General features: G+C 47.8%; 1 protein-coding gene across 1 annotated transcript in view; it reads left to right on the plus strand.

Moving 5' to 3' along the window:
* ESPNL (espin like) overlaps positions 1 to 20,094 on the plus strand; it is an 85,725-nt gene extending 65,631 nt beyond the window's left edge. The window contains 6 exon segments of the mRNA XM_034781850.1: positions 13,330 to 13,485; positions 14,568 to 14,661; positions 15,300 to 15,415; positions 17,204 to 17,401; positions 18,532 to 19,104; positions 19,135 to 20,094. Coding sequence (XP_034637741.1) covers positions 13,330 to 13,485; positions 14,568 to 14,661; positions 15,300 to 15,415; positions 17,204 to 17,401; positions 18,532 to 19,104; positions 19,135 to 20,094 — 2,097 coding nt within the window.
* The last annotated feature ends 5,262 nt before the right edge of the window (positions 20,095 to 25,356 follow it).

Raw genomic sequence — 25,356 nt, forward strand, 5'->3', positions numbered from 1 at the left:
CCACACTTTCCTTGACTTTCTTCTTGTTGCTAACATACCTGAAGAAACCCTTTTTGTTACTCTTAACATCTCTCGCTAGCTGCAACTCCAAGTGTGATTTGGCCTTCCTGATTTCACTCCTGCATGCCTGAGCAATATTTGTATACTCCTCCCTGGTCATTTGTCCAACCTTCCACTTCTTGTAAGCTTTTTTTTTTGCATTTAAGATCAGCAAGGATTTCACTGTTTAGCCAAGCTGGTTGCTTGCCATATTTACTATTATTTCTACACATCGGGATGGTTTGTTCCTGCAACCGCAATAAGGATTCTTTAAAATACAGCCAGCTCTCCTGGACCCCTTTGCCCTTCATGTTATTCTCCCAGGGGATCCTGCCCATCTGTTCCCTGAGGGAGTCAAAGTCGGCTTTTCTGAAGTCCAAGGTCCGTATTCTGCTGCTTTCCTTTCTTCCTTGTGTCAGGATCCTGAACTCGACCATCTCATGGTCACTGCCTCCCAGGTTCCCATCCACTTTTGCTTCCCCTACTAATTCTTCCCTGTTTGTGAGCAGCAGGTCAAGAAAAGCTCTGCCCCTAGTTGGTTCCTCTAGCACTTGCACCAGGAAATTGTCCCCTACACTTTCCAAAAACTTCCTGGATTGTCTGTGCACCGCTGTATTGCTCTCCCAGCAGATATCAAGGTGATTAAAGTCTCCCATGAGAACCAGGGCCTGTGATCTAGCAACTTCTGCTAGTTGCCAGAAGAAAGCCTCGTCCACCTCATCCCCCTGGTCTGGTGGTCTATAGCAGACTCCGACCACGACATCACCCTTGCTGCTCACACTTCTCAACTTTATCCAGAGACTCTCAGGTTTTTCTGCAGTTTCATACCAGAGCTCTGAGCAGTCATACTCCTCTCTTACATACAACGCAACCCCCGACCTTTTCTGCCCTGCCTGTCCTTCCTGAACAGTTTATATCCATCCATGACAGTACTCCAGTCATGTGAGTTATCCCACCAAGTCTCCGTTATTCCAATCGCATCATAGTTCCCTGACTGTGCCAGGACTTCCAGTTCTCCCTGCTTGTTTCCCAGGCTTCTTGCATTTGTGTATAGGCACTTAAGATAACTCATCNCTCCCTGCTTGTTTCCCAGGCTTCTTGCATTTGTGTATAGGCACTTAAGATAACTCATCCATCGTCCCTCTTTCTCAGCATGAGACAGGAGTCCTCCCCTCTTGCGCTCTCCTGCTTGTGCTTCCTCCCAGAATCCCATTTCCCCACTTACCTCAGGGCTTTGGTCTCCTTCCCCCAAGTGAACCTAGTTTAAAGCCCTCCTCTCTAGGTTAGCCAGCCTGCTGGCAAAGATGCTCTTCCCTCTCTTTGTTAGGTGGAGCCCGTCTCTGCCTAGCACTCCTCCTTCTTGGAACACCAACCCATGGTCGAAGAATCCAAAGCCTTCTCTCCAACACCACCTGCGTAGCCATTCGCTGACTTTCACGATTCGACGGTCTCTACCCAGGACTTTTCCTTGCACAGGGAGGATGGACGAGAACACCACTTGCGCCTCAAACTCCTTTATCCTTCTTCCCAGAGCCACGTAGTCTGCAGTGATCCGCTCAAGGTCATTCTTGGCAGTATCATTGGTGCCCACATGGAGAAGCAGGGATGGGTAGCGATCTGAGGGCTTGATGAGTCTCGGCAGTCTCTCCGTCACATCGTGTATCCTAGCTCCTGGCAAGCAGCAGACCTCTCGGTTTTCCCGGTCGGGGCAGCAGATAGATGACTCAGTCCCCCTGAGGAGGGAGTCCCCGACCACCACCACCCTCCTCCTCCTCTTGGGAGTGGTGGTCGTGGAACCCCCATCCCTAGGACAGTGCATCTTTTGCCTTCCAATTGGTGGAGTCTCCTTCTGCTCCCTTCCCTCAGATGGGTCATCTAGTCCACTCTCCGCATTAGTACCTGTAGAGAGAACATGGAAACGATTGCTCACCTGTATCTCCATTGCTGGTGCATGGACGCTCCTCTTTCTCCTTCTGGAGGTTACATGCTGCCAAACCTCTTCACAATCCTTCTGTCCCTGCTGCGCCTGCTCTGAATCTTCAGAACATTGTGGCCGTAGAAGCATCTCCTGACATCTGTCCAGGAATCTTCATTTTCCCTTATGCAACGCAGAGTCGATACTCGTTTCTCCAGCCCTCGAACCTTCTCTTCCAATATGGAGACCAGCTTGCACTTTGTACAAAGTCGCTTCTGTCCTGTGGAAGAAAGACAAACATGGCACAACCTGTGCAGGTTACAACAGCTGATCACTCACCTTCCATATCACCGTCCTCTTAAGAGCTTCTAGCGTATTTTCTCTAGTGCTATTAGTGGTTCCAGACTGGGATATGAATGAAAGATCTGGTGGTTGGGAGGAAGGAAGGGAGAAGTAAGCCACTCCTTCACTCCTGGAGCTGGCACGGGGCACAGCCAGAGGGGGGCAATCCAGGCCTCAGCATAAATTAGAACAGTCTCTAGGCTATAGTAAGAACATGAGAAAGGCCCTACTGGGTCAGACCAATGGTCCATCTAGCCCAGTATCTTCCGACAGTGGCCGGTGCCGGATGCTTCAAAGGGAATGAACAGAACAGGCAATCATTGAGTGATCCATCCTGTTGTCTAGTCCTAGGAGCTGACAGTCAGAGGTTTAGGGACATCTAAAGTATGAGGTTGTGTCCCTGACCATCTTGGCTAATAGCCATTGATAGACCTATCTTCCATGAACTTATCTAGTTATTTTTTGAACCCTGTTATAGTCTTGGCTTTCACAACATCCCCTGGCAATGAGTTCCACAGGTTGACTGTGCATTGTGTGAAGAAATACTTCCTTTTGTTTGTTTTAAACCTGCTGCCTATTAATTTCATTGGGTAACCCCTAGTTCTTGTGTTATGAGAAGGAGTAAATAGCACTTCCTTATTTACTTTCTCCACACCAGTCATGATTGTATAGATCCTGTCAGATCACCCCTTAGTCATCTCTTTTCCAAGCTGAAAAGTACCAGTCTTATTAATCTCTCCTCATACGGAAGCTGTTCCACACCTCTAGTCATTTCTGTTGCCCTTCCCTGTACCTTTTCCAGTTCTAACATATCTTTTTGGAGATCAGGCCATTCCAGCAGCCAGGAAGCAGCTGGGGTGAAGGGATAGCCTAGCCATGCCGCCATTGGCCTGGCCACTTCCCCTTGTGTGGGGGGTGAGAAGGAATGTATAAGAGCAGGAAGGTGCCTCTAAGCCACCCAAAGATTTCTCCAAACAGGGAGCATGCTCAGGGATCTGGAGCCATGTGCTTTCCAGCTGCTTGAACAGCACAAGGCAGCTGGGACTTGGATCTGGCCCCTCATCTCAAACCACCCTTGTTCTTTACATATTCTCTTTGATGTAGTGTGAACATCCCAATCTCTGTGATTGAAGAACACCACTCCTGCTAATATACTAAGAGTTCTATGCAAAGGGAGTGGAGGAGAGTCTTCTGTTAGAATAATGCTGTTAGAAAAAAGCATTAACCTGTGGCAGGGAGGAGAGAGGTTGGTACCTGAATCTGTAATTGAATCTCAGCATGCTGATAATTGCTCCGAGTGCTTTGATCTCATGGGTCATGATTGTACCCTAACCTCTCGATTGAATTACACATTTGTAACCTATCTCTGCACATCTATTATATCCATGTATAATGTATGGAGGCCTGGAGAAGAGGCACAGAGTAGCAGTAACAAAAGGCAAACACTGTAGGACAGTGATAATGCCGATTTCACTATAGTCCTGGGCCATGGGGGAGATTTTCAAAGGCACAAATGGGAGTCAACACTCATTGACTTTCAATGGGAGCTGGGTGCCTAACTCCCTTGGGTTCTTTTGAAAATGCCAACCAGCGCATATAACCCTCTGATGAAATAGCAATGGATACAGTTCCAGAAAGATGGGAGCCTTGTAAGGGGGCTGATCCTGCCAGCATTCACACATGTGAGTAATGTGAAGCAGGGAAGAGCTCTCCTTGACGTCAATATGGCTACTTCCATGAGTGTAGTTACTCCCGTGTGTATGTAGGAGCAGGACTCAGGTAAGCAGGTAGCTCCAGTTCAGTGAGCATTGTTAGGGGAAAGCCCCTCCAAGAATCCTGCACTTAGGGGGACGGGGAATAAAAGCAGTTTTGTCTCGAAGGGCGTGATTCTACTCCAACTGATATCATTCTGTACGTTCTATTGTATTGGCAAAATGCCCACTGATGGCAGTCTGAGCAAAGCTGGACCTGGCATTACTCAGATAGGCAAATATCATGACAAGTTAAATTTCCAGATACAGACATGCCAGCTTTGATTTCCTAAGTGTGTGTCATTTGGTTACAGGTGTTCTCCAAGTTCTTGTGTTAACCTATAATAATAGCCTCATTTTAGGGGGTTGGGTTCTGAAGCGGCAAATTGGCAGGCAACGTCTTTCTAAAAGGCATACTGGAGTTCAACAAGCAGCTATGGGCTTGATGCACAAGTTACAGGATGAGGTTCTCTGGCCCGGGTCAGACTAGATGATCATATACAAAGGTCTCATCTGATCTTAACACCTGAGAATCTGTCAAAAAGCAGCATAACTTCCATCTCTGATGGGTATTTTCAGTGCAAAGCAAGAGAGGTAGAACCTCTGTGGTGAAGCAGAGAAAGAGAGAGGAGCCATAGGAAGAACATTGTTACCCTTATTCTAACAAAGTTCCTTGTTCAGTATTAGAAGAAAGTGACTCTGATTCTTTTCCATTGTTACCTGCCAGCATTGGTCTTGGCTTTCTGCAGCATATGTTCAGAGGGCAGCTCATTCCTTCCTTAGGACAAAATTATGCTCCTGCAAGTGCGAGATGCTCTTCAGGAGGAGCAGAGCAGCAATAGGGAAGTCTCTCCCCTATCCTGCATCTGTAGGGCAGGATGGCTCAGGGGGCTAAGAGACCAACATCCTGCAACACTCTTCACCGCTGCAACACTCTTCACCATGTGTTCCTCCTTTGTGCCAACTGCCAGAGACGGAGGGTAGCCCCCAGACTGTCCACTGGGGGCTACCCTCCGTAGCCAGGTGAACATGCCCTGCAAAGGCTCTGGAATGATGAGGAGTGTAACTATACTGCAGATCAAGAGAACCTTCCTCTCAGCTTCCATCCATACTGCCAGAGAGCTCAAACATTTCATCAATCCCAAGTGCCTATAGCCTGCAACAGAACCCAGCAGAAAGCATCATGGATCTGCTCCCCTTCTAAACCCACCAAGCAACCAGAGTTGAGCACATTCAAGCAGTCCTGGGTATGCTGAAGGAGTCTCAACCCAACACCTGTGAATCTGACCCGTTCCTTTCCTGGCTGGTGAAAGTTATAAGTAAGGCTACGATTTAGTCACGGGTCATGGGCAATAAACAAAAAGTCATGGCCTGTCCATGACTTTTACTAAAAATACCCCCTAATTAAGTCTTAGGGACTGGGGGGAAGCACTCCCAAAGACAAAGCTGTTCCTGGGAGGGAGGCTTCAGTGGATGCTGCTGCTCCTGGGGGGGGGGGGAGGAGGAAGGTGGCCTGGGGTCCTGCTGCTGCTCCTGGACCACTGCTCTGGGACAGTGCCTGAGATCAGCTGCCTGGGGCCACCCAAGCAGTGACTGGTACAGCTGGCCCCAGGGCCACCCCAGCAGCTCAGGCAGCCCTGGGGTCTGCTGCACCAGCTGCTACAGAAGTCACAGAGGTCCCGGAAAGTCACAGAATCCATGACTTCTGTGAAAAACTTGCAGCCTTAGTTATAAGCAGTTGATACCACTTGTGAAGAAATGGTCAACGCATCATTCCGGGACAGACTCTTCCCTTCCTCCTTCAAACATACAGTAGGGGTAGGCCGACCAACACTGAAGAAATCTGGACACATTGGTTCTAGCCAACTGCCTCCCAGTGTCAAACCTCTCATTCTTGAGCACCCTCATAGAGAAGATAGCAATAGGCCAGCAGCAAGCCAATCTAACTGAGGCCAACATTCTAGATGCAACACACTCTGGATTCAGGCCGGGACATGGGATGAAAACAGCTCTAATGGCACTTATGGATGATCTCCTGCTGTCAATGGATAAAGGGAGACATTCATTCTCACCCTCCTGGATATCTCTGCAGCATTCAACACTGTTGACTATGAGATACTGATGTCCTGCCTGAGAGAGGTGGCAGACATCCAGGAGCTTAAGCATGGGCAGCAGGTGAAGCTTCCCCTCAGGGAGGCTAGCTCCCCATCCTGCCTCTTCCAACACATGGCCCTGCCCACACTCCACCCCACTCAGTCCCAGCAGCAACCCAGGCCCCACTTCCTCCCCTACTTGGTTCCCTCCCTGCTCACCACATGCGTCCCTCCTCTCCTTCCCCTCTCCTTGCTCAGCCCTCCACCACCACTCGTCGCATCCCTACTCAATCCTTGTCTTCAAAGTGTTGGGTGCAGGATATCAAAAACAACCTAGAGTTTCGGGATGGGGAGTGTGGGCAACAACTCAGCTTCTCTGGCACAAAGGAACTTTCTACCTTCATGGTAAAGCAGAAGATGGAACTTTCTCACATGCCGATCTCACACTGTGGAACAGATCTAAGGCCCATCACACACACCGCAAACACAAGGTGCATTCTTTGACCTGCTTTCTCTAGTCTGTTTGTGTTAGTGTGTGCATTTAAAACCACAAACCAATCCTGGTGAAACAAAACACTCCATTGCATGCCCAGTTCTCCCCCTGGGGAGAGGATGAGAGCACAACATGAGAGAGATGTAGTCACAGCTGGAAATGAGAATAGAATAGGTATGTTATCTGGGCCTGCTGCTTGAGTGCTAGCTCTATATCCTGCCCCATGTTGGCCCTTTGTGTGCTGTGGGAGGGAGAACACCCTCTGACTTCCCTCCCCACAGATGATCCACACACAGCAGGTCTGAATTTTGCAGTAAACAGATGATCTGGTGTCACAGTGCCCTTTGCTCCTCACTGAAAGGTTCGCTTCTATGGAGATATACCTATCTCATAGAGCTGGAAGGGACCTCAAAAGGTCATCAAGTCCAGCCGGCTGCCTTCACTAGCAGGACCAAGTACTGATTTTTGCCCCAGATCCTTAAGTGGCTCCCTCAAGGATTGAGCTCACAACCGTGGGTTTAGGAGGCCAATGCTTGAACCACTGAGCTATCCCTCCCCACTTGAAGTCAGTGCAATATTGTTATAGCAAATGGCAAGATTTGTGTGCCTGTTGAAATCTGACACTGGAACACTGATCAAGGGCAAAGTCAACAGCGATGGTCAGATAAAGCAAAGCAAACGGGGGAATCAGCACCAGGGACAGGACAGGTTACCAGCCTGTTTCCTTTGAGAGGTGCCCCTGCAGATCCCCACTCTTTGGATTAATGCGCCCAAGCATGCAAGTTCACCATCTTCTGGAAAGCAGCGGCCTTGCCATCACTCGCCCTTGTCCTCACACAGGGTTCTGGGCAGGGCCAGTTCCAGCTTTTTTGCCGCCACAAGCGGCGAAGCGGGGGAGGAGGAAGATAAAGCTTCATTCTTCGGCGGCAATTCGGTGGTGGGTTCTTCCTTCCGACAGGGACTGAGGGACCTGCTGCCAAATTGCTGCCGAAGACCCGGACGTGCCACCCCTTTTCATTGGCCGCCCCAAGCACCTGCTTGGTTTGCTGGTGCCTGGAGCCGGCACTGGTTCTGGGGTATAGACAGGACACATGACCCCAGCTGTCCTTCACTTCTTGCTGATAGCCAAAGGTGTATTGAGCCCAGAGCTCGACTCTGTCCTCAGCTTACCCTTCATGCTTTGCTCCTCTGTTCCGCCCCTTAGACTGCTATTTTTCTTCGGTTTAGATTTTTGTTAAAGAACCAACATCCCCCAAGTGTTGGTGCCTGTGCCTGGAGCCCAGCCCTCTTGGCTGCTCCCTCTTTTCCAAATATCGGTCCTGTTGGCTGACTTCGCATCACTGCTCTCCCTGTCTTGGATCTACTGAGCCAGCAGAGCAGCACTGCCTCCCTTCGTAGAGTCGGGAGCTTTCAGAAATAGCAGTGGGGAGCCAGAGGGGAGGGAGTGGAGGCAGCCAAGCAAATCTTTCCCATAATGGCCTCAGGTAAAAGATCCAGGCCCCTCCCATCCCAAGCTGCTTGCCACTTGACTCCTAGTCTTCAAATATTAATGCAATGCTAATTGTGATGCTCTGCCCTCCCCTCCTGCCACCTCCTCTTGCTGCACAATACAGTCTCTGACTGTCTCCAGGCTAAAGGGCTGGGAGCGCCAGTTTCTCCTGTCAGGAAGCCACCTGGGACCAGTAATGATTCCTCAGCCATCCCAATTCTGAACTTCCACAGCTCTGGATCCACAGCAGAATTTACCCTCTCCTCCCCTGTGGAGGGTGCTTCAGATGAACTCTGGACAGGACTGGAGGGGTGGCACTGGTAAGTATCTTCTCATACAGATTTAGTTTTAGACTGTAGTTTTGGCTCAGGGGCCCACACTAAACCAGATTCCTCTCTATCTCTGTTGCCATGGTGCCCCCTATTGGTTGAGTGAGACTGCATTCCTGCCATTAGCTTGCCCCAGGGAGAAGGGAAATCTTGCCAACCCACCCATGGACAGAGGTAGAGTCTTGACTGCTTGCCTTCTGTACTTCAGCCTAAGCAGGTTATGTGGGAGTGTGGTCTTTGTGCTCTGGATGTGCTGTCCGAGATCCAGACATGAATCACATGTTGTTCTCAACCTGAAAACACAGTGGAGAATAGAAGCATGTTCTTGTCAGGACTAGTATCTTCAGGGCTTTTTCTGTACTCCAAAGAGTCCCACTCCTGCTAAATCTCTCCTAGTTGATCAGTAAAAGATAGTAACTGGCAGAGAGCGTCATAATCCAGCAGTTCACAGGACCTTGCTCCTCCATCTCTACTTTCTAAATTCAGTGACATACTGCAAACATGAAGGAGTGACTAAGCTGCTCTGGGCTTACTGGGAGCTGAGCTCCAGAACAGCTGGACATCTTTCTAGAAGAGTTGCTCTAGCTGAATGAGAAAGTAATGGGCTTGGTACAGGAATCACAGGATGACGTTCTATGGACTGGGTCAACAAGGGCTCGGACTAGATGATCGTAACAGTCCCCTCTGGCCTTGAATTCTCTGAATCTTGGAGCTGAGACACTGCGGGTCCTAATGTTACCAAAAAAGTTCATACTGATTCCTTTGCAACAAGAACAAAATGCTCCAAAGCTGACAGGATGAAATAGAAAGTAAAAGGAAAGAAGGAAAGACAGCAGCTAGTTGATCAAGCTGAGCTCTCTTGTGCAGGATTAGTCTTCTATTCAGCATAGTTTTCTGTGCTCTGCCCGCCAGCTCAGATCTCTGGACTCTACAAACACTCCAAATGCTAGCCTAAAAGGGAGTCTAATCAGACACTGTACAGTGTGTGGATACATGCACACAACTCCCAGCAGAGGTAAATCGCATAGAGGAGTGGGAGGGGGCACTCAGCATACTATGTTAGGAATTGATCTCCCAGTCCTTTTGGGATAATCATACTTCTCCAATAGATTATAAAGAGTTGATGATGAAGCAATGTAAGGGTTAGTGCCCTAGAAAAGAGCAGGCTGCATGTTTACATGTTTAGTTCATTGTAAGGGTTATTATGAATGTTCCTTTTCAATCATATAGCTAATGAGTTTATTGACCTAGTACGGAGGTGCATCATTTTGACTGTTACTACAGGACTCTTATCAGAGAGATCTCTGCTGCTACAAAAACTCAGGTGAGTTACAAGCTCAGTCTAACACATTTGTCAAATAATGATTCATGTCTTTTAAAATGTCTATAACTGCATTGCTCAGGACCTAGCTATGAGGATGGATCACTTTTTTTTATTTAGAAGTTTAGCCTGGCCAGTGCTGCCTGGGACACTATCCTGAGTTCATACAGGACCTGACAGATATGTAATCCCACCATACTGAACGTACTGTGCATTAGTCGCTTCCTGAGCTGGGCTGGCACCAGCCCAAGCAGGTCACCCCAGAGATGTAGTGAACCAGTGCAACTTCCAGGCAGTGTCAGTATGGGATGCTCCTGTGGTGCCCCATGCATAAATTCACAGTGGAATGGCCAGAGAATGGCAGAGGGTGAATTCCACCCTTCTATTAGAACTGCCCTGCTGGTGCAGGAGGGTGCAGATTGCAGCCCCTGCAGCACTGGAGGGAGTCAAACCCATAATGTCCTACCTCAGAGGGTTACTACACTAGCAGATAACAGATCATGGTTTGGAGCACTCCTGATACAGGTGGTGTATTCTCCTAAGGGCTTCGTTGGTGCAGCAGAACTGTATGTGTGTTACAATCAAACAGTTCATGTGATCAAATTAACAATTCACGCTGAGACCTGGCCAGAAGACTGAAACTTCTAGGCATTCAATTGGCTGAAAATGAGAACCAGACATTTGTTCAAAACCCTACATTTACTTCCTGAATTAAACACAATTTATTGCAGGGGTCGGCAAGCTTTCAGAAGTGGTGTGCCGAGTCTTCATTTATTCACTCTAATTTAAGGTTTCGCGTGCCAGTAAAACATTTTAACGTTTTTAGAAGGTCTCTTTCTATAAGTCTATAATATATAACTAAACTATTGTTGTATGTAAAGTAAATAAGGTTTTTAAAATGTTTAAGAAGATTCATTTAAAATTAAATTAAAATGCAGAGCCCCCCAGACCAGTGGCCGGGACCCGAGCAGTGTGAGTGCCACTGAAAATCAGCTCGTGTGCCACCTTCGGCACGCGTGCCATAGGTTGCCTATCCCTGCTTTATTGCATTGTGTCAAGAGCCCAGACAATCTATTGCCTGGTAGGTACATTAGTAAGGCACTGTGGTTGGTGTCACTCTGTGCTAAGCAACCAGTGTGATGAGACTTTGTTTTACAGTCTTTCCACATTTTGCTAGGACTAAGGTACCTATTGCTCTTTCCCTAAGGTTGACTTTCCTTCCTTGGAGGATGGCTCATCCCCAGGTGCTGCTTCTAGCTAACACTTAGATGGGGTCTTACATCACTGTTTAGAACTTGGGGTAATAGAAATGAATATTCTGTGCAAAAAAATCTGTGCAAGGTAATCCCTTGACCTTAATGTGCCACTGATGGATCCCATTGGCAACTGCTATGCAAAGGGTCGCAGGGCTTCTGCAATTTGTACCTCTGTGTACCAGCCAGTCAGTGTCCTTCGTACCCTCTGCTCCTCCCATCTCCTTCAATGAGAGTACCAGTAGGAGCTGGGGTGGGTGCCCATGGCCTGGAACACTGCACAGCTGACAGAAAAGGTACATTAGAACAGCAGAAAGATTCAGGTAGTGATTTACGGTGCCCTCCAAAGCTCTACTGTGCATGGTCATGCACTTAGGGTCTAATAAAAATTTATGCTACAAGCTGGGGGCTCATCAGTTGGGAGTGACCGAGGAGGAGAGAGACCTGGGTGTGGGGGTCCATCACAGGATGACTGTGAGCCACCAATGTGATGCAGCTGTAAAAAAGGCAAATGGGGTATTCGGTAAGACATTTCCAGTCGAGATAGGGAAGTGGTAATGCCACAGTATACAGCACTGGGGATACCTCATTTGGAATACTGTGAACTGTTCTGGTCACACAGTTTAAATCCATCTTTTGTGATGGTGGAACAAATGCAGAGAAGAGTTACTAGATGATCAAGGGAACAGAGGATCTATCATCTGAGAGGAGACTGGAAGAGCTTGGCTTGTTTAGTCTCACAAAAAGGAGGCTGAGAGGGGATACGATTGCTCTCTATAAATTCATTGTAGGGTAAATACCAGGGAGGGTGAAGCTTATTTAAGTTAAAGGGTAATGATGGCACAAGAACAAAGTGGTATAAATTGGCCACAGATAAATTCATGCTGGAAATTAGAAGAAGGCTTCTAACCAGCAGAGAGGTGAGGTTCTGGAACAGACTCCCAGTAGGAGTTGTGGGGACAAATAACTTAACTAGTTTTGAGAGAGACCTGGACAAATTTATGAGTGCAATTGCATGATGGGATTGTTTGTTATGGTGCGAGGCAGGGCTTGGCAGCCCTGGGGGGGTCACTTCCAATTTATGCCTTATGTTCCTAAAGCTCATGCTGCAGGACTTCTGCCAGCCACCTGCAGGAGTCAGGAAGGGATTCCCCTGCCCCACAATGTATTCTGGGAGAGTTTTTTATCTTCTTCCTCTGAAGCATTAAGTACAGCCACAGCTGGAGATGGGACACTCGGTGGAATGGGCCAGGGCTCTGTGGAGACACTGAGTATTCTCTTTCTCAGCTGTGTGGCTGGCTGGTTTTTGATCACATGCTCAGGGTCTAACCGATCGCCATGTGTGGGGTCGGGAAGGAATTTCCCCCAAGCTCAGACTGGCCTTGACCTTGGAGTTTTCACCTTCCTCAGCAGCATGTGGTGCAGGTCACTTGCCAGATTATCGGGGTGTATATCACTTAATCATTTCCCTGCACTGTGGGGTCCTCTGGCACTGGGACACCTTGGGCCCTCCTGTTCTCTGCCTGTGGCATGTAATAGTCTGGTCTCCTGGGGGCTGTGAGACTTTGGTCTCATTTTGGTTGTTTGGTCCAGTGTGCAGGTGCTAGGTGGTGCTGATGGCCTGTGCTATACAGGAGCGCAGGCTGGATGAGTTGAAGGGACCACTAGAGCAATTACTCTATATTCATTTGGGCTGTAGTGAGAGACAGGTCTGTAGTCAGTGACAGGCTACTGCCTAAACCTGCTGGCGCTGATGATGTGAAGGGACATGGATAACAGCGCGTGTATCTATGTGTCTCTTACTATGTTCCTTTTGGTATCAGAGCTTTGGAACATCCCCCCACATCCCTCCCACATTCCTCCACCCCTCTCAGAAAACCTGCCATTCTTGCTCTGTTGTGCTGCACGCTGAAATCAGTCAGAGTTATAGTGTGGTGCAGGGTCCTTTCTTTATGCAGGGGATCAGTGTTGCTGAGCAGGAGGTTTTCTGCTACTCCATCTCTGTGGCTTTTTTTTACAACGGTCCTTCCAAATGAGGACAAGCGAGGATTAGAACCAATTTCCATGTAGCATTATTGTGACAGGTACACTGGTTCCTTCCCCTGAGGAGAATGAGATCTGTCTCACAGCAGTAACCTATGGTTTAAGGGAGGCCATTGTGGAAGAGGCCAAACTAACAGACGGATCACTCCCAAACTCCTCCTTGGGGGATAATTGCTCATTCTCCCCTGCACTGGGCAAATGGATGGTCAGGTGCTGCGCTTCCCTGTGCTTCTTCTTTCATAATTGTCTGTGTCCCAGTAGTCTGCTCAGCGGAGGACTTCTAGCAGCCAGGAGGGTCAAATGGCCAAGATCCCAGTAATAAAGAGCCAGCACATTGGTGACTACTACCGACCGGAGAGTGGACAAGCACGCCTCAGAATGTCAAGTGAGGCCATCGCGAGGATGGAGAATGGCAAGGTACCCCACAGCCTGCGGGGGGGTTGGTGTAAGACAGAGCTCGTCTTTGCTTCTTTGGAAGGTTCCTGGAGGGCATCAACTTTCCTGTTGTTTGAATGTGACATAATAAATAGGTATCTGTCTGGCACACAACTGGAGAAATGAATAGTGGAAAGGTATCTTAAAAGAAACTGCTTAACTAGAGCTGGGCAAATTGTGCAAACATTTATTTGAATGACAACACTAGACCTGATTTTCCTCTTGCTTATGTCTGTTTTACACTGGCACGGCTCCCTGAACTTCTGGTGTAAATGACAGCAGAATCTAGCCCCATGAATTTCCTTCCATAGTATTCACAACCTTTTATATTTGTCTTTCCTGAACATTTTCATAGGGAATTTTCTTCCCAAGAACATTTGTGGAACAGGAGAGTTTTGCAGATATTTGTGCCAACACGTATTGGCGCAACTGCTTGAGCTGAAACTGAAAAGAAGTAGCCAAGGGACTGGCAAATATCCAATCAGGTCACAGGAACACTAGCAAGTAACTCAGGACATGTGAGCGAATTACAAATGGCAAATACCAGAAGTCTCATCCAGTAATTTACAAGGAATCTTTAAGTTGAAACACATAATTCAACACATAATTTCAGATAATGAAACACATCTGTAAAAATCTAAGTCTGTTCAGGGATAATTTGGGAACAAAAAAGGGGCAAAAACATCAAAGAAGTTGTTTTTCTGTGAGTATCGACTCAAGTCCTGAATCTCCCAGTAAGGAGCAGTGAGGAATCTCACCTGACTGGAATCTTCGTGGGCATTCATCACAGGGCAGTGCTGTGTGGGTATGCATAACCCCTAACATTGGCAGGGCTATGTATGCTTGATGCCAGCTGACATTGGGAAGGCAAGAGCTGTGGGGACACTCACAGTGCTGCTGTGCTAACTGGCACTACCAGTAAGTGGCCACAAAGCTGCTCTAATTGGTGGAGTCAAAAGGAAAAGCAGTAGAAAGGCCCCATGTTATACTGGAAGATGTAGACAGTGAAAGGTGTTTCACATTTTCAGAGGTGAAAGAGCCCTTCTTTCTCTGTGTCTTTCTAGGCTCAGGCACCAGTGAATCCTCTACCGATGGGAGTAAGCCACACACTAGCCATGGTGAAAGAAGGAATTATCCACACACACCAGAATATAGCCAGTGAGTACAGGCTCTCGTATTTCTTCTGAAACTCTCAGCGACAGATATGAGTGTCAGAGCTTCCTGGCTGTTCTGCTGTTAAATGGCCAGGGGCAATTCTGTAGTATTTCAGTGGTATATACTAGTGACTATCCGTGTTCACAGGAACTGTAAAATAGCAAATATTTATGCACTGTATGGGTCAGATCCTCAGCTGGTGTCAACTGGCCTCAAGCCATTGACTTCAGTAAAACTGAAAATTGATTTCCATGGAACTGTATCATCTACGCCAGCTGAAGACTGCCCCAAAGTGTTTGTATTATATTTTCAAACATTTTACAGTGAAATTGGAAATGGCTGTAAATGTTGTAATAATTTAAAATGTGTTCTCTAGGGTGACTGGGTTTTGCTAGAGGGCTAATAGAGTGTTGACTTCCCTTGCTGATGAATACCATTACTCAGTCTGTATTCTTAATAATGCAAATCACTGCAGTGCTAAAGCGAAATACCCCCTTAAAATTGTTCTCACTTGCTTTCTGTCCCCAAGCATACAGCCTGTAAAGGACAGGGTCGCCATTCAATGGAGAACTGCATCCCCTACTCTTCCCATTACCCTGAACCTCTTTTACATAAGTCTGTATTTCTTCTCTCCCTTCCAGCCACAAGGTCCTTCAACATGCTGAAACCCAGCGAGCCCAGCAAACCACTCATAGCAGAGCCGAAGCTCAGCAAATCCCTGCAGAAGGCCAGGATCACAGCTTTGTTCGCACACTCCGTATGTCGCTCACTCATCCCCACAGCTCCCTTTGGACTTTCTCTCCCTTTCTGTCTATTTCCACTTGGCCTCTCCTTTGCTCTTCAGGGATGCCTCTTCAGCAGAACTTCCCAGGTTTCTGATCAGTTCTCAAGGCAACAATCCCCATTCAGCTACAATTTGTTGATTGTGGCGACATCACCCATCTTTCCTGAGTTGGATACTCCCTTTCTCCCAGTCCCAGCCCCTCTGCTGGCTGCAAGCTGGAGAGTGGTGTAGAAGCCATTATGGTGGCTCTATACCACCAGAGGATTCTGCCTAAGGAGGGTAGATCCTCCAGCAGCTGCATAGACTGGCTGTGGAATAGCACAAAGCCACACTAACATCCCATTATAGTTACCACTGCGGCAATCTGTGTTAGCAGCCAATAGAACAAACCCTAAGGGACAGCGCTGGTGAGGTATTTACTCAGGTTCCTTGCCTCTCCCCCCACACCTCCAAGGCTATTTGGATTGCTTCTAGAAATCAGGAGAATGAATGAAGTTATGGCATGTGAGACGTTTGTCCTTTCAACAATCAACATGTTTCACAAACACTTTTGTGCCTCATTCAATATTTTATTTTCAAAATTTATGTTAAGAAAATGATCAAAACCATTACTGGCCATTTCCATCCCCCCAAACCCTGGTTGTCACAGCACATCAGAGGGCTGACGTGCTGACCAGGACGTAGCTGGTGCCGTGACCTGGTGCCAGGAGGAGTTTGGCACCTAACTCCTGCTGGCCCTTGTGAACAGGGCTGGCTCCAGGGTTTTGGCTGCCCCAAGCAGCCCAAAAAAAAAAAAGCTGCGATTGCGATCTGCGGAGGCAATTCGGCAGAAGGTCCTTCGCTCCAAGTGGGAGTGAGGGACCGTCCACCGAATTGTCGCTGAATAGCTGGAGCTGCCGCCCCTCTCCGGAGTGGCCGCCCCAAGCACCTGCTTGACAAGCTGGTGCCTGGAGCCGGCCCTGCTTGTGAACATCTGTGCTTAAGCAGGGCATTAGTGGCTGCTGTGCTGCTGAAGGTGCTGCCCTGCTCTGAACACACCCAAACGTGGCTGGAGAGGATGCTTTGCTCCTGAGGCTCCTGTCCCTCACAACCTGAGTATGTTCCATCCGCCAGGGCCTCTGGATGGTGCTAGTGCATGTCACAGCCTTGCCCTTTAGTTATCTGCACATGCTCCAGCTCTCAGCAATTCAGCCTGGCAGTAGGCTGGCACTCCATACACTGGGATCCCAGTCTGCAGTGCTGATGGGTGGCTGGAGGGGTTGGGTGTGTAAACGTACACTTATTGTGTGAAATTCAGAGCGCATATTTCTCCAAGACAGACTCTTGGAATTGGATCTTGGGCTAGAGCCCCAAATCTGGCTGAGCTGTGCTGAGGGGGGAAGGTGGTGTCTTAAATCCCTCTATATACCCTTCAATCAGGAATGTACATAGCAGTCAGTTTTACCTTCAGAGTATCTTAGAGCAGCCTCGAGGCCAGTCTAAGCTATGCTGACTGGAACAGCTCCTGGTGGCCGCTCTGCTGGTCCAGAATTGCAATACGCTCCAGACATAGTCCCTTCCATCCCAGGCCACCCCCTGACCTACCCCAGCACCCTACACAAAGCTGCTTTGCCTGTCTGAGCAGAGCAACCCAGCCAGCATAGGCAGGAGGGTCTGACCCAATGTGCTCTTACCTCACCTCCCTTTGGTACATTGCATGAAGTCCTCTTAAAAAACAGCTATACTGGAAAAACATGAGCTGTGACTTCTATCATTGTGCAGGGCGAGAAGACTGCACCAGCAGATCCTGTGCAGCGCAGCTGCATCTCCCCAACACTGGATGAGCCGTACCCATCAGATCTCGATGCCATGGTGCCCACCCATGATGAACAAGGCCACTCAATTCCCGAGTGGAAGCGGCAGGTGATGGTGAGGAAGCTGCAGGCTCGGCTGGAAGCAGAAGAGGGCAAGGGCAGGAAGGTATGGTACTGCGCTGACTGAAGGAGAACTGGCTGTTTTAGGCTGGGTTAGAAAGTCTTTATAGGCTTCTCCTCGCTTTGCTTGTTCCTCTTTGCTTCTTCCCAGCTCACTCCCTAACTTTCTCTCAGCTATGTCATGCCTTACCTCAGTCCTGAATTCTAATGTCATGAGATCATTGCACTCCTGGTTTTCCATCACTGGTATAGTCACCTCAGTAGAACGACATGAGGGTCCAACCCACAGTCCCAGTGCAGGGCAGGGTTCAGGCCTTTGTCTATTCTTGAAGCTCAGTGCAGACAAAGGCCTCACAAATTTTTGGTTCGAGGGGGGCCCGAACCAACATTTCTGAGGAAAAGTCCAGTTCAATTCAAACCAAAATCTTTCTTTCCCCAAAGTTTTTTCAAAATGAAAATTCAAGTAAAAGAGTTGTTTTAGTTGACTTGAGATGTTTACAGTCAACTTAAAATGATTTTTGTTTGTTTGTGCTTTGAATCAGCCATTTTTGAAGTGTTTGACCCTTTTTTGGTGTGTTTGTTTTTTAAGGGCCAAATGTCAATTCAAAAGGCCATTTCAAATTGAAGAGTTGAAATGAAACATTTTGAAACAAAACGGTCACAAACAAACTTTTCAACTCTTTTGAAAAAAAAGTTCAACCAAAATCTTTCACTGAATTTGACTCCAACTTGACAAATAGGTTTCAGGACCCAAAAATGCTTATTTCAATGAAAAAAAAAACTATCAGTCAAGACCATGTTGTCCAGCTCCAGTGCAGACCCAATGAAAGCTATGTGGTGCCAGAGCAAGGACTGTGCACTCAGACAATGCAAATGACTTTCAAGCCAACGTGCCCCTTAGAACAATAGACACAGAGACCTTCTCAAAGCAAGGGGGAGCCCTGGACCTGTGTGTTAGAGAGCCTTCTCTATTCTTTAGCAGTCACGACCTCTCTAATCACCACAGGAGCTGTGGGAGCCAAATCCTGTGCACGTTCATCATATTGCTGGGGTGTCAGTGCCCTTGTTTCACACCAGTGTGTGTGTGTGTGTGGGAGGGGATCACCTGAAGCCCGGCTCTAGAAGATTACATTAATGACCTCCTGCAGTCTCTCACTTTCTGTCTCCCGCATGCAGAGCAGTGGAGGCAGTTCGGTGGAGATGGGGGACTGGAGGTATTCACAGGCCCACAATGGTATACTGGGCCCCTTCGGGGAGCTGCTGACCGAGGACGACCTACTTTACTTGGAGAAGCAGATTGAGAATCTGCAGCTGAGGAAGAGATGTCAGGAGTGTGAGAGAGAGCTGGGGCGCCTGGTGGAGGAGCTGCAGACCATCCTTCCTGCCCCCATTGTCCATATCACCGTCAACAGCCAACTCCTGCACCAGGATGGCCAGGCACTCCCTATCTGGTGCAGCCGCATCTCTGGCATGGTGAAGAGCATGTCTGTGCTGCTCACTAATGTAAACGGCCTGAGGAAGGAAGCGGAGACGCCATCCCCTAAAGAACCATCCAGGCCTGGTGAGGGGAAGTGCCCTGCTGGAGGCAGTGCAGAGAGGGAGATCCTGGAGTGTGGCGTCTCTGTCAGGAAGCTGAGAGGTAATTTTGAGAAACATGTTCTCCCAGGACAAAGAATGGCCTTGGACCGCCGAGGGGTGGAGGCTATGCCTTGGGAACACTCAGGAAGGTGCTGGTCAGGCGAGGATCTTGTTTCTCAAAAGCAGTGGAGCACCAGTAAGAGCCAGAGAAAACTAGTCTGTGAAGAACATGCGTTTGGAGATATGGAGAATGCCAGTGACTCTGGGATCAGCTGCAAAGAGGCTTCCTCGGATGTGAGCAGGTCACTTGTTCCAGTGGCAGAGCCCACTAGCCTCAGGAAAGAACGAATAGTGATGCTCTTTCTGAGCCACTGGAAGAAATCTGCTTACATGCCTTCCTTGAAAATCACGGCCAGAAAAACGCTTGAGTCCCAGAGAGTCAGGAAAATAAGAGAGGTGGAGGCTGCTGCCGAGGTCAGAAAGGAACAGATTCCTGAGGAGAAGCCAGTGGTGGAAATGAGCAAACTGGGCTATTTAATTCAGCAAAGGAGCACTATCAAGAACCTGATTGGCAACTGGAAGAACATCATCTCTCAGGTGCCCTCACGACAGATCCAGTGCCTGAACCGCCAGCAGGCTATCTATTCCCCAGAGCAGTTCCTGCCCCACGTCAATGGGGTGCCCACCAATTACAACAGCCTCACCCTTGACCTCTTTATGCTTGGTTACTTCCACATCCTGGAGCTGGACCTTCCTCAAGAGGAACGCAAGATGAGGCACCTCCTCTGCTTCGAGGTGTTCGACCACTTGGGCAGATACCCCTGGGAGACTGTGCGAGCCTTCCACAAGGCAGTGACTGATGAAATCAGTGCTGGCAAGCGAGGCTGGAAAGACAGTTTTGAGGACATTAAGTTCAGGTTTTTTGGTAACACCAAGAACCCAGTCAGGGAGCTGGAACCAAGCAGAGCATCAGCAGAAAGCACTCTAAGGCCAGTGTCCAGAGTTAGGGTTCGGAGCACTGCTCTTGAGCAGGCTGGACACGATCCAGGAAACTGTTCTGAGGTAGGCAGCTTCAACAATGATGAGATCTGCAGGTACATTGACCGCAGCTTTGCCTTCTGGAAGGAAAAAGAAGCCGAGATATTCAACTTTGAGGAGTGAGCTCTTTTGGCCATGTTGGAACTGCCTTCCCTTGGCCTTGTGTGAATGGGAGTTTGGGGGCTGGATTGCTCCGGGATGCTGGTTGTTCCTCCTCCCCATCTCTCAGATACTGCAAGGAATATGCCTAGAAGGGCTCAGAAATTTTTCATGAAGCAGGTTGCCTGGCCTGAGGGAGAGATTTCGGAACCAGCAGGAAGATTTTCCAAGGCACAAATGGGAATTAAGCACCCAGCTCCCATTGTGCCTTTGACAATCTACTCCGAGATTCTTCCTCTCTGCCTTTTCAGCTGTTAAGATGTGGGGTGCCTCTTCTTTTCAAGCCAGCTGCCATCGCTTAAACAAGACAGCTCTCCACCTATCCCCTCCACCCCAGCCCACCCTCCTTTGCTGTGCGAACAGGCGAGGATTAGCTATTCCATCTCTGGCAGGAAAATCTCCCATGATTTGTTGTTTGCATAGTGTGACTTTAAACACTGTGGAAAGATCCAGATGGAGCTGAACCTGCCAATGGGCTGCCCTCTGCACAAACACTCACTGACCCTGGTACCGTGGGATGGCTTTGAGGGTACAGGGAATATCGAAGGACAAATTCAAGTGCAACCATCAATGCCAGCTAAGGAAATGTTTGGCAGCAGTAAAAGGCCAGCAGCCTCATGCTAGGCTGCTGGAGACTGATGGCCCTGCATATGTCACCCTTGCCCTCTCCTGACCAGTGCAGAGACTGACATGGACTGCACAGGGAGGTACATGTGGAGTGTCTGGGCCGAGGGAAAGTGTTGTGAGGAGTTCTGGAGAGGAGCTGTTGGATATTAAAACTGAGCAATGCTCTGGCTTGGGGTGGATCTGTGGTGGTCAGCAGGCAGGGGGGTGGAATTCCAGGGAGGAAGGGGAGGGAGGAGCTCAGGTCATCTCTGGCTCGTGCTTGGAACATCATTGTTGGACTCAAGAAGGAGCTCCCCCCACCTTTTAGTGACTGGATTGTGCATCATCTCAACAAGGGCCCCAAAGGGGGAAAGTAAATGGCAGGCGTGCCACAAGTCAAAGATTACAAATAAGGCAATGGACGGGTGATTGTGAACCAATGCTTGGACTGGGCCTGATTGTCCTTTCACTTACATGTACCTACAGTGACTTCGGTGGGGTGACTCCTGATTTACACCACAGTGAGAGAGGAGAAACCTGGCACTTCCTGACCATTTCACCTCCATAGCCTGCATGAGTTGGGGTTCTGTAAAGATCAAAAATCCCCAGTGAACACCTAAGTGATTCATTAACATTCAAAAGTAGTTAAATGGCGAACAGAAAACACTACTGATTTACTAAAATTCTCCAAAAGAAAGTGTGATGGGTTGGATCACATAAACCCCCTTGGGAGCTGCCACCCGATGTGCAAAGACTACCTCTGCTCCTGGTTTTCCCTGCCAGCTCAGGACTCCAGCACCCTGTCTTGCTGGGCCATACACTCCAGTCTGCTCCAACACAGACCCAGGGTCTGAATCACTTGTCCCAAAGCTGCAAGTTTACCTGAAAACAGCTCAGAGAAGTGTGCTTGTCTTTAGGACTCAGATGCCCAACTCCCAATGGGGTCTAAACTCAAATAAATCCGTTTTACCCTGCATAAAGCTTATGCAGGGCAAACTCATAAATTGTTCGCCCTCTATAACACTGATAGAGAGATATGCACAGCTGTTTGCTCCCCCAGGTATTAATACATACTCTGAGTAAATTACTAAATAAAAAGTGATTTTATTAAATACAGAAAATAGGATTTAAGTGATTCCAAGTAGTAACAGACAGAACAAAGTAAGTCACCAAGCAAAATAAAATAAAATGTGCAAATCTATGTCTAATCAAGCTAAATACAGATAATCTCACCCTCAGAGATGCTTCAGTAAGTTTTTCTCAGACTGGACACCTTCCAGGCCTGGGCACAATTCTTTCCCCTGGTACAGCTCTTGTTCCAGCTCAGGTGATAGCTAGGGGATTCTTCATGATGGCTCCTCTCCCCCCTTTGTTCTCTTCCACCCCTTTATATATCTTTTGCATAAGGCGGGAACCCTTTGTCCCTCTGGGTTTCCACACAGCCCCCCGCCCCCCACTGGAAAAGCAACAGGTTAAAGATGGATTCCAGTTCTGGTGACATGATCACATGTCACTGCGAGACTTCATTACTCACTTGCCAGCACACACATATACAGGAAGACTCACAGGTAAACACAGCCATCTGCAGACAATGGGAGTCATCAAGATTCCAAACCATCATTAGTGGCCCAAACTTTACATAATTACAATAGGCCCTCAGAGTTATATTTTATATTTCTAGTTTTAGATACAAGAGTGGAACATTTATACAAATCGGATGATCACACTCAGTAGATTATAAGCTTTGTAATGATACCTTACGAGAGACCTTTTGCATGAAGCATATCCCAGTTACGTTATATTCACTTTTTACCATATTTTTCTAAAACTATCCCAGTTACATTATATTCACTTATTATCATGTTTTTATAAAACCATATAGACTGCACAATGTCACAGAAAGAATCTCTCTTCCTTGGTACATCATCTCCTGTTATGATTACAGACTGAATCATATTTTCATTTTATAATTGTTTCTTTAAAAAAAGCTCACACTTTTTCTTTGTCTAAACTTTTAAATAGTATTGATTTTCCCATGGGCTGAGGCTTAATAAACAGTTTTCTGTCTCATTGAAATCATCTCTGTTTTTCTTGACAATTCATTGAATTGGGTTCATTACCTTGGGAATAACTCAAAGGGTTGGGCACATTCTGCACCACCTGGCGTCTTTAGAGACTGGAAGTCTTTCTAAAGGATATGATCGAGCCCAAACCCAAGTTCTGGGTGAAGTTCTTTGGCCTGAGTTGTGCAGGAGGTCAGACTAGATGCTTACAATGGCCTTAAAATCTCTGGATCGATGAAATTCTGAGGTTTCACTGTTACAGCCCAGGGATGAAGGAAGAAAAAGTTGCCCATGTATACTGGGAAATGAGTAGATATCAATGAGCACCCAGAAGAGTCCCAAAGGTAAGGCTGTAGGCAGGGTCTCTACTCCCCAGACAGCTCTGGGCACTCTGAGGAAGCAGCACCTGATTGTACTTGCACATTCATGAGTCCTACACTGTTGTATAGTCACTCCACTTTACCCTGCTACGTGTGACCCTAGAATCAGGCTCCCTGCTGAGGGTGGGAAAGCTACAGATCTTGGTTCCAGTGTCCCTGCTGTCTTGATTTATTTGTGAGCATTCCTGTGGGAGGGGTATGGAGCCACTTAAAGGCCTCCAATCTAAGGAGCGAGATAAGTAGCATATCATACTATATTTAGCCAAGAGTAATGTGAACTGTAGATAGGAGAGGAGAAAATATATTCACTGGTGCAGAGTTATTGACTGTTTAGAACCAGGGGAATAGATTGTGTTGAAAGGGATCATTCCCTTGCTCCTCTGCACGCAGACTCAAACCACTGATCTGTTGAGCTATTTTGAATTGAATGATGGCTTTTCTTCTAATGTCCTCTGCATATTTCCACTCGTGGGATGTGCCCATCGGTGCAGATACCTTGGTCCCACAAGTGGGACTATGCAGAGTCCATCTTGAAGAACTCCAGTTAGACGTAAGTAACCTCCATTTAACAGAGCTGACCCAGAGAGCTAGGCCACACCTTATCTGTATTTCAGTGCAGCGAAATAAATATGATTTGGGGGCTGGACGAACTGACTTACAAGTTGAGATTAAAATAGCTCAGGGGGGACTTTCAAAGTCCCTCAGCATTGACTGCCATTAAAGTCAATAGTAAAACTGCTGGTGACTTAAATGGGAGCAAAGTTAGGCCAACGCTAAGCGTTTTAGAACTCCCACCCTAAATGTATAGCTTGGCTAAATCATAGCTAAAGGGGACTGTGATGATGAACTTCAAATGCCTGAAGAGAGTGAGCAACAGGGCAGGGGGGAATTACTTAACGTGAAAAGGGTATAACCCGGAATGATGGTCTGAACCATAGCAAGGGAAAATTTAGGTTGAATATAATGAAAATTTTTTTCCCATGGTGAGATGTACCTGGCTGCAGAAGTTCTGGAAACCCAATTGCTAGGGGATCTTAGCAACAGGCTGAACAAAGCAGTAGAAAACGTCCTGTTGTGGCCAGTCTGGCATAGGCAAGGAGATGGAGTGGTGGATTAGATAGGTCTTCTCCAGCTTTGGATTCTAGAATTCAGTGACCCCCTTGCTGCCTGCCTTACAATCAACTTTTTAATGTAGGAAATATACAAAGGACTAGCGTACGCACACATGAATGCAGCATAAATGTCTAAAGGGGTAGAGTGGAATTGGTATGATCATGGATTAGTAATAGACTGGTGACTGTGAGACCTGTTTGGGTACAGCTGGAATAATGCTGGATATCGTGTTCAGGCTGTCCTCAAAAGACAGAGAACACAAGGAAGGGTTTGAAGTGGAAATACTTTAAATTATACTACCATAAAAAGCAAAGCAATAGCAACCAATGAGCTCTAAAGTGTGAGACTCCAGGCTGTGTGACAGCATTGCTGTTGTTGTGAGTATCCTTGTTAGAAACAGGAGATAAGTGTTCTCCAGTTTCTGTGCCACTCATGACAAGCCTGGAGCTGCAGTGAGCTCATTCAGCAGTCTATTACTGGAGTCAGGAGCATAGAGTGAAAGACAAATCTCTTTGCTGTGTCACAGAGCACTCCAGCTAGGGTGCCATCAAGTGTCAGAGACTCAGAACATTTGGGACTGAATGACCAGCATAGATCAACAAGTTCAACCCACCAGCCCCAAACCTAGGGCTGTGTCCAGGGACACAGCATCCAGCTGGAATAGTGTCTTGTGCACTGGGTAGCTCCCTGGGAGCACATGAGAGGGTGAACTCCCAGGCTAGAGGGGTTGCAGAGATTTCCATTGAGGCTTCCCACAGGGTCCAGCTCCACCCCCTATTCTGTTCTGGGGTGGAAAGGCTGGAAGGAGAGCTAGGAAGAAGTGGGGAGCTGGGGTATTTTCAGAGTGCTGATGTCACAGCTCTGTCTGTTCATTTTGTCCAACCCTGCTGAAGGGATTGAGTGATTGGTCTATGGATAAAAGCATGTGTGTGAAAGCTCAATCCAGAGGAGTATGGCGTGATGTTGGCAGGTTGGAGGAGCTGCCAGAGCACATGGTAAAGATTCTGTTGGCCCTAATGTAGAGGGGTGTCTGCTGTTTGTTAGCTGAGTTTGATATGTGGTGG

The sequence above is a fragment of the Trachemys scripta genome, chromosome 9 (assembly GCF_013100865.1).
Source record: "Trachemys scripta elegans isolate TJP31775 chromosome 9, CAS_Tse_1.0, whole genome shotgun sequence".
NCBI lineage: Eukaryota > Metazoa > Chordata > Testudines > Emydidae > Trachemys > Trachemys scripta.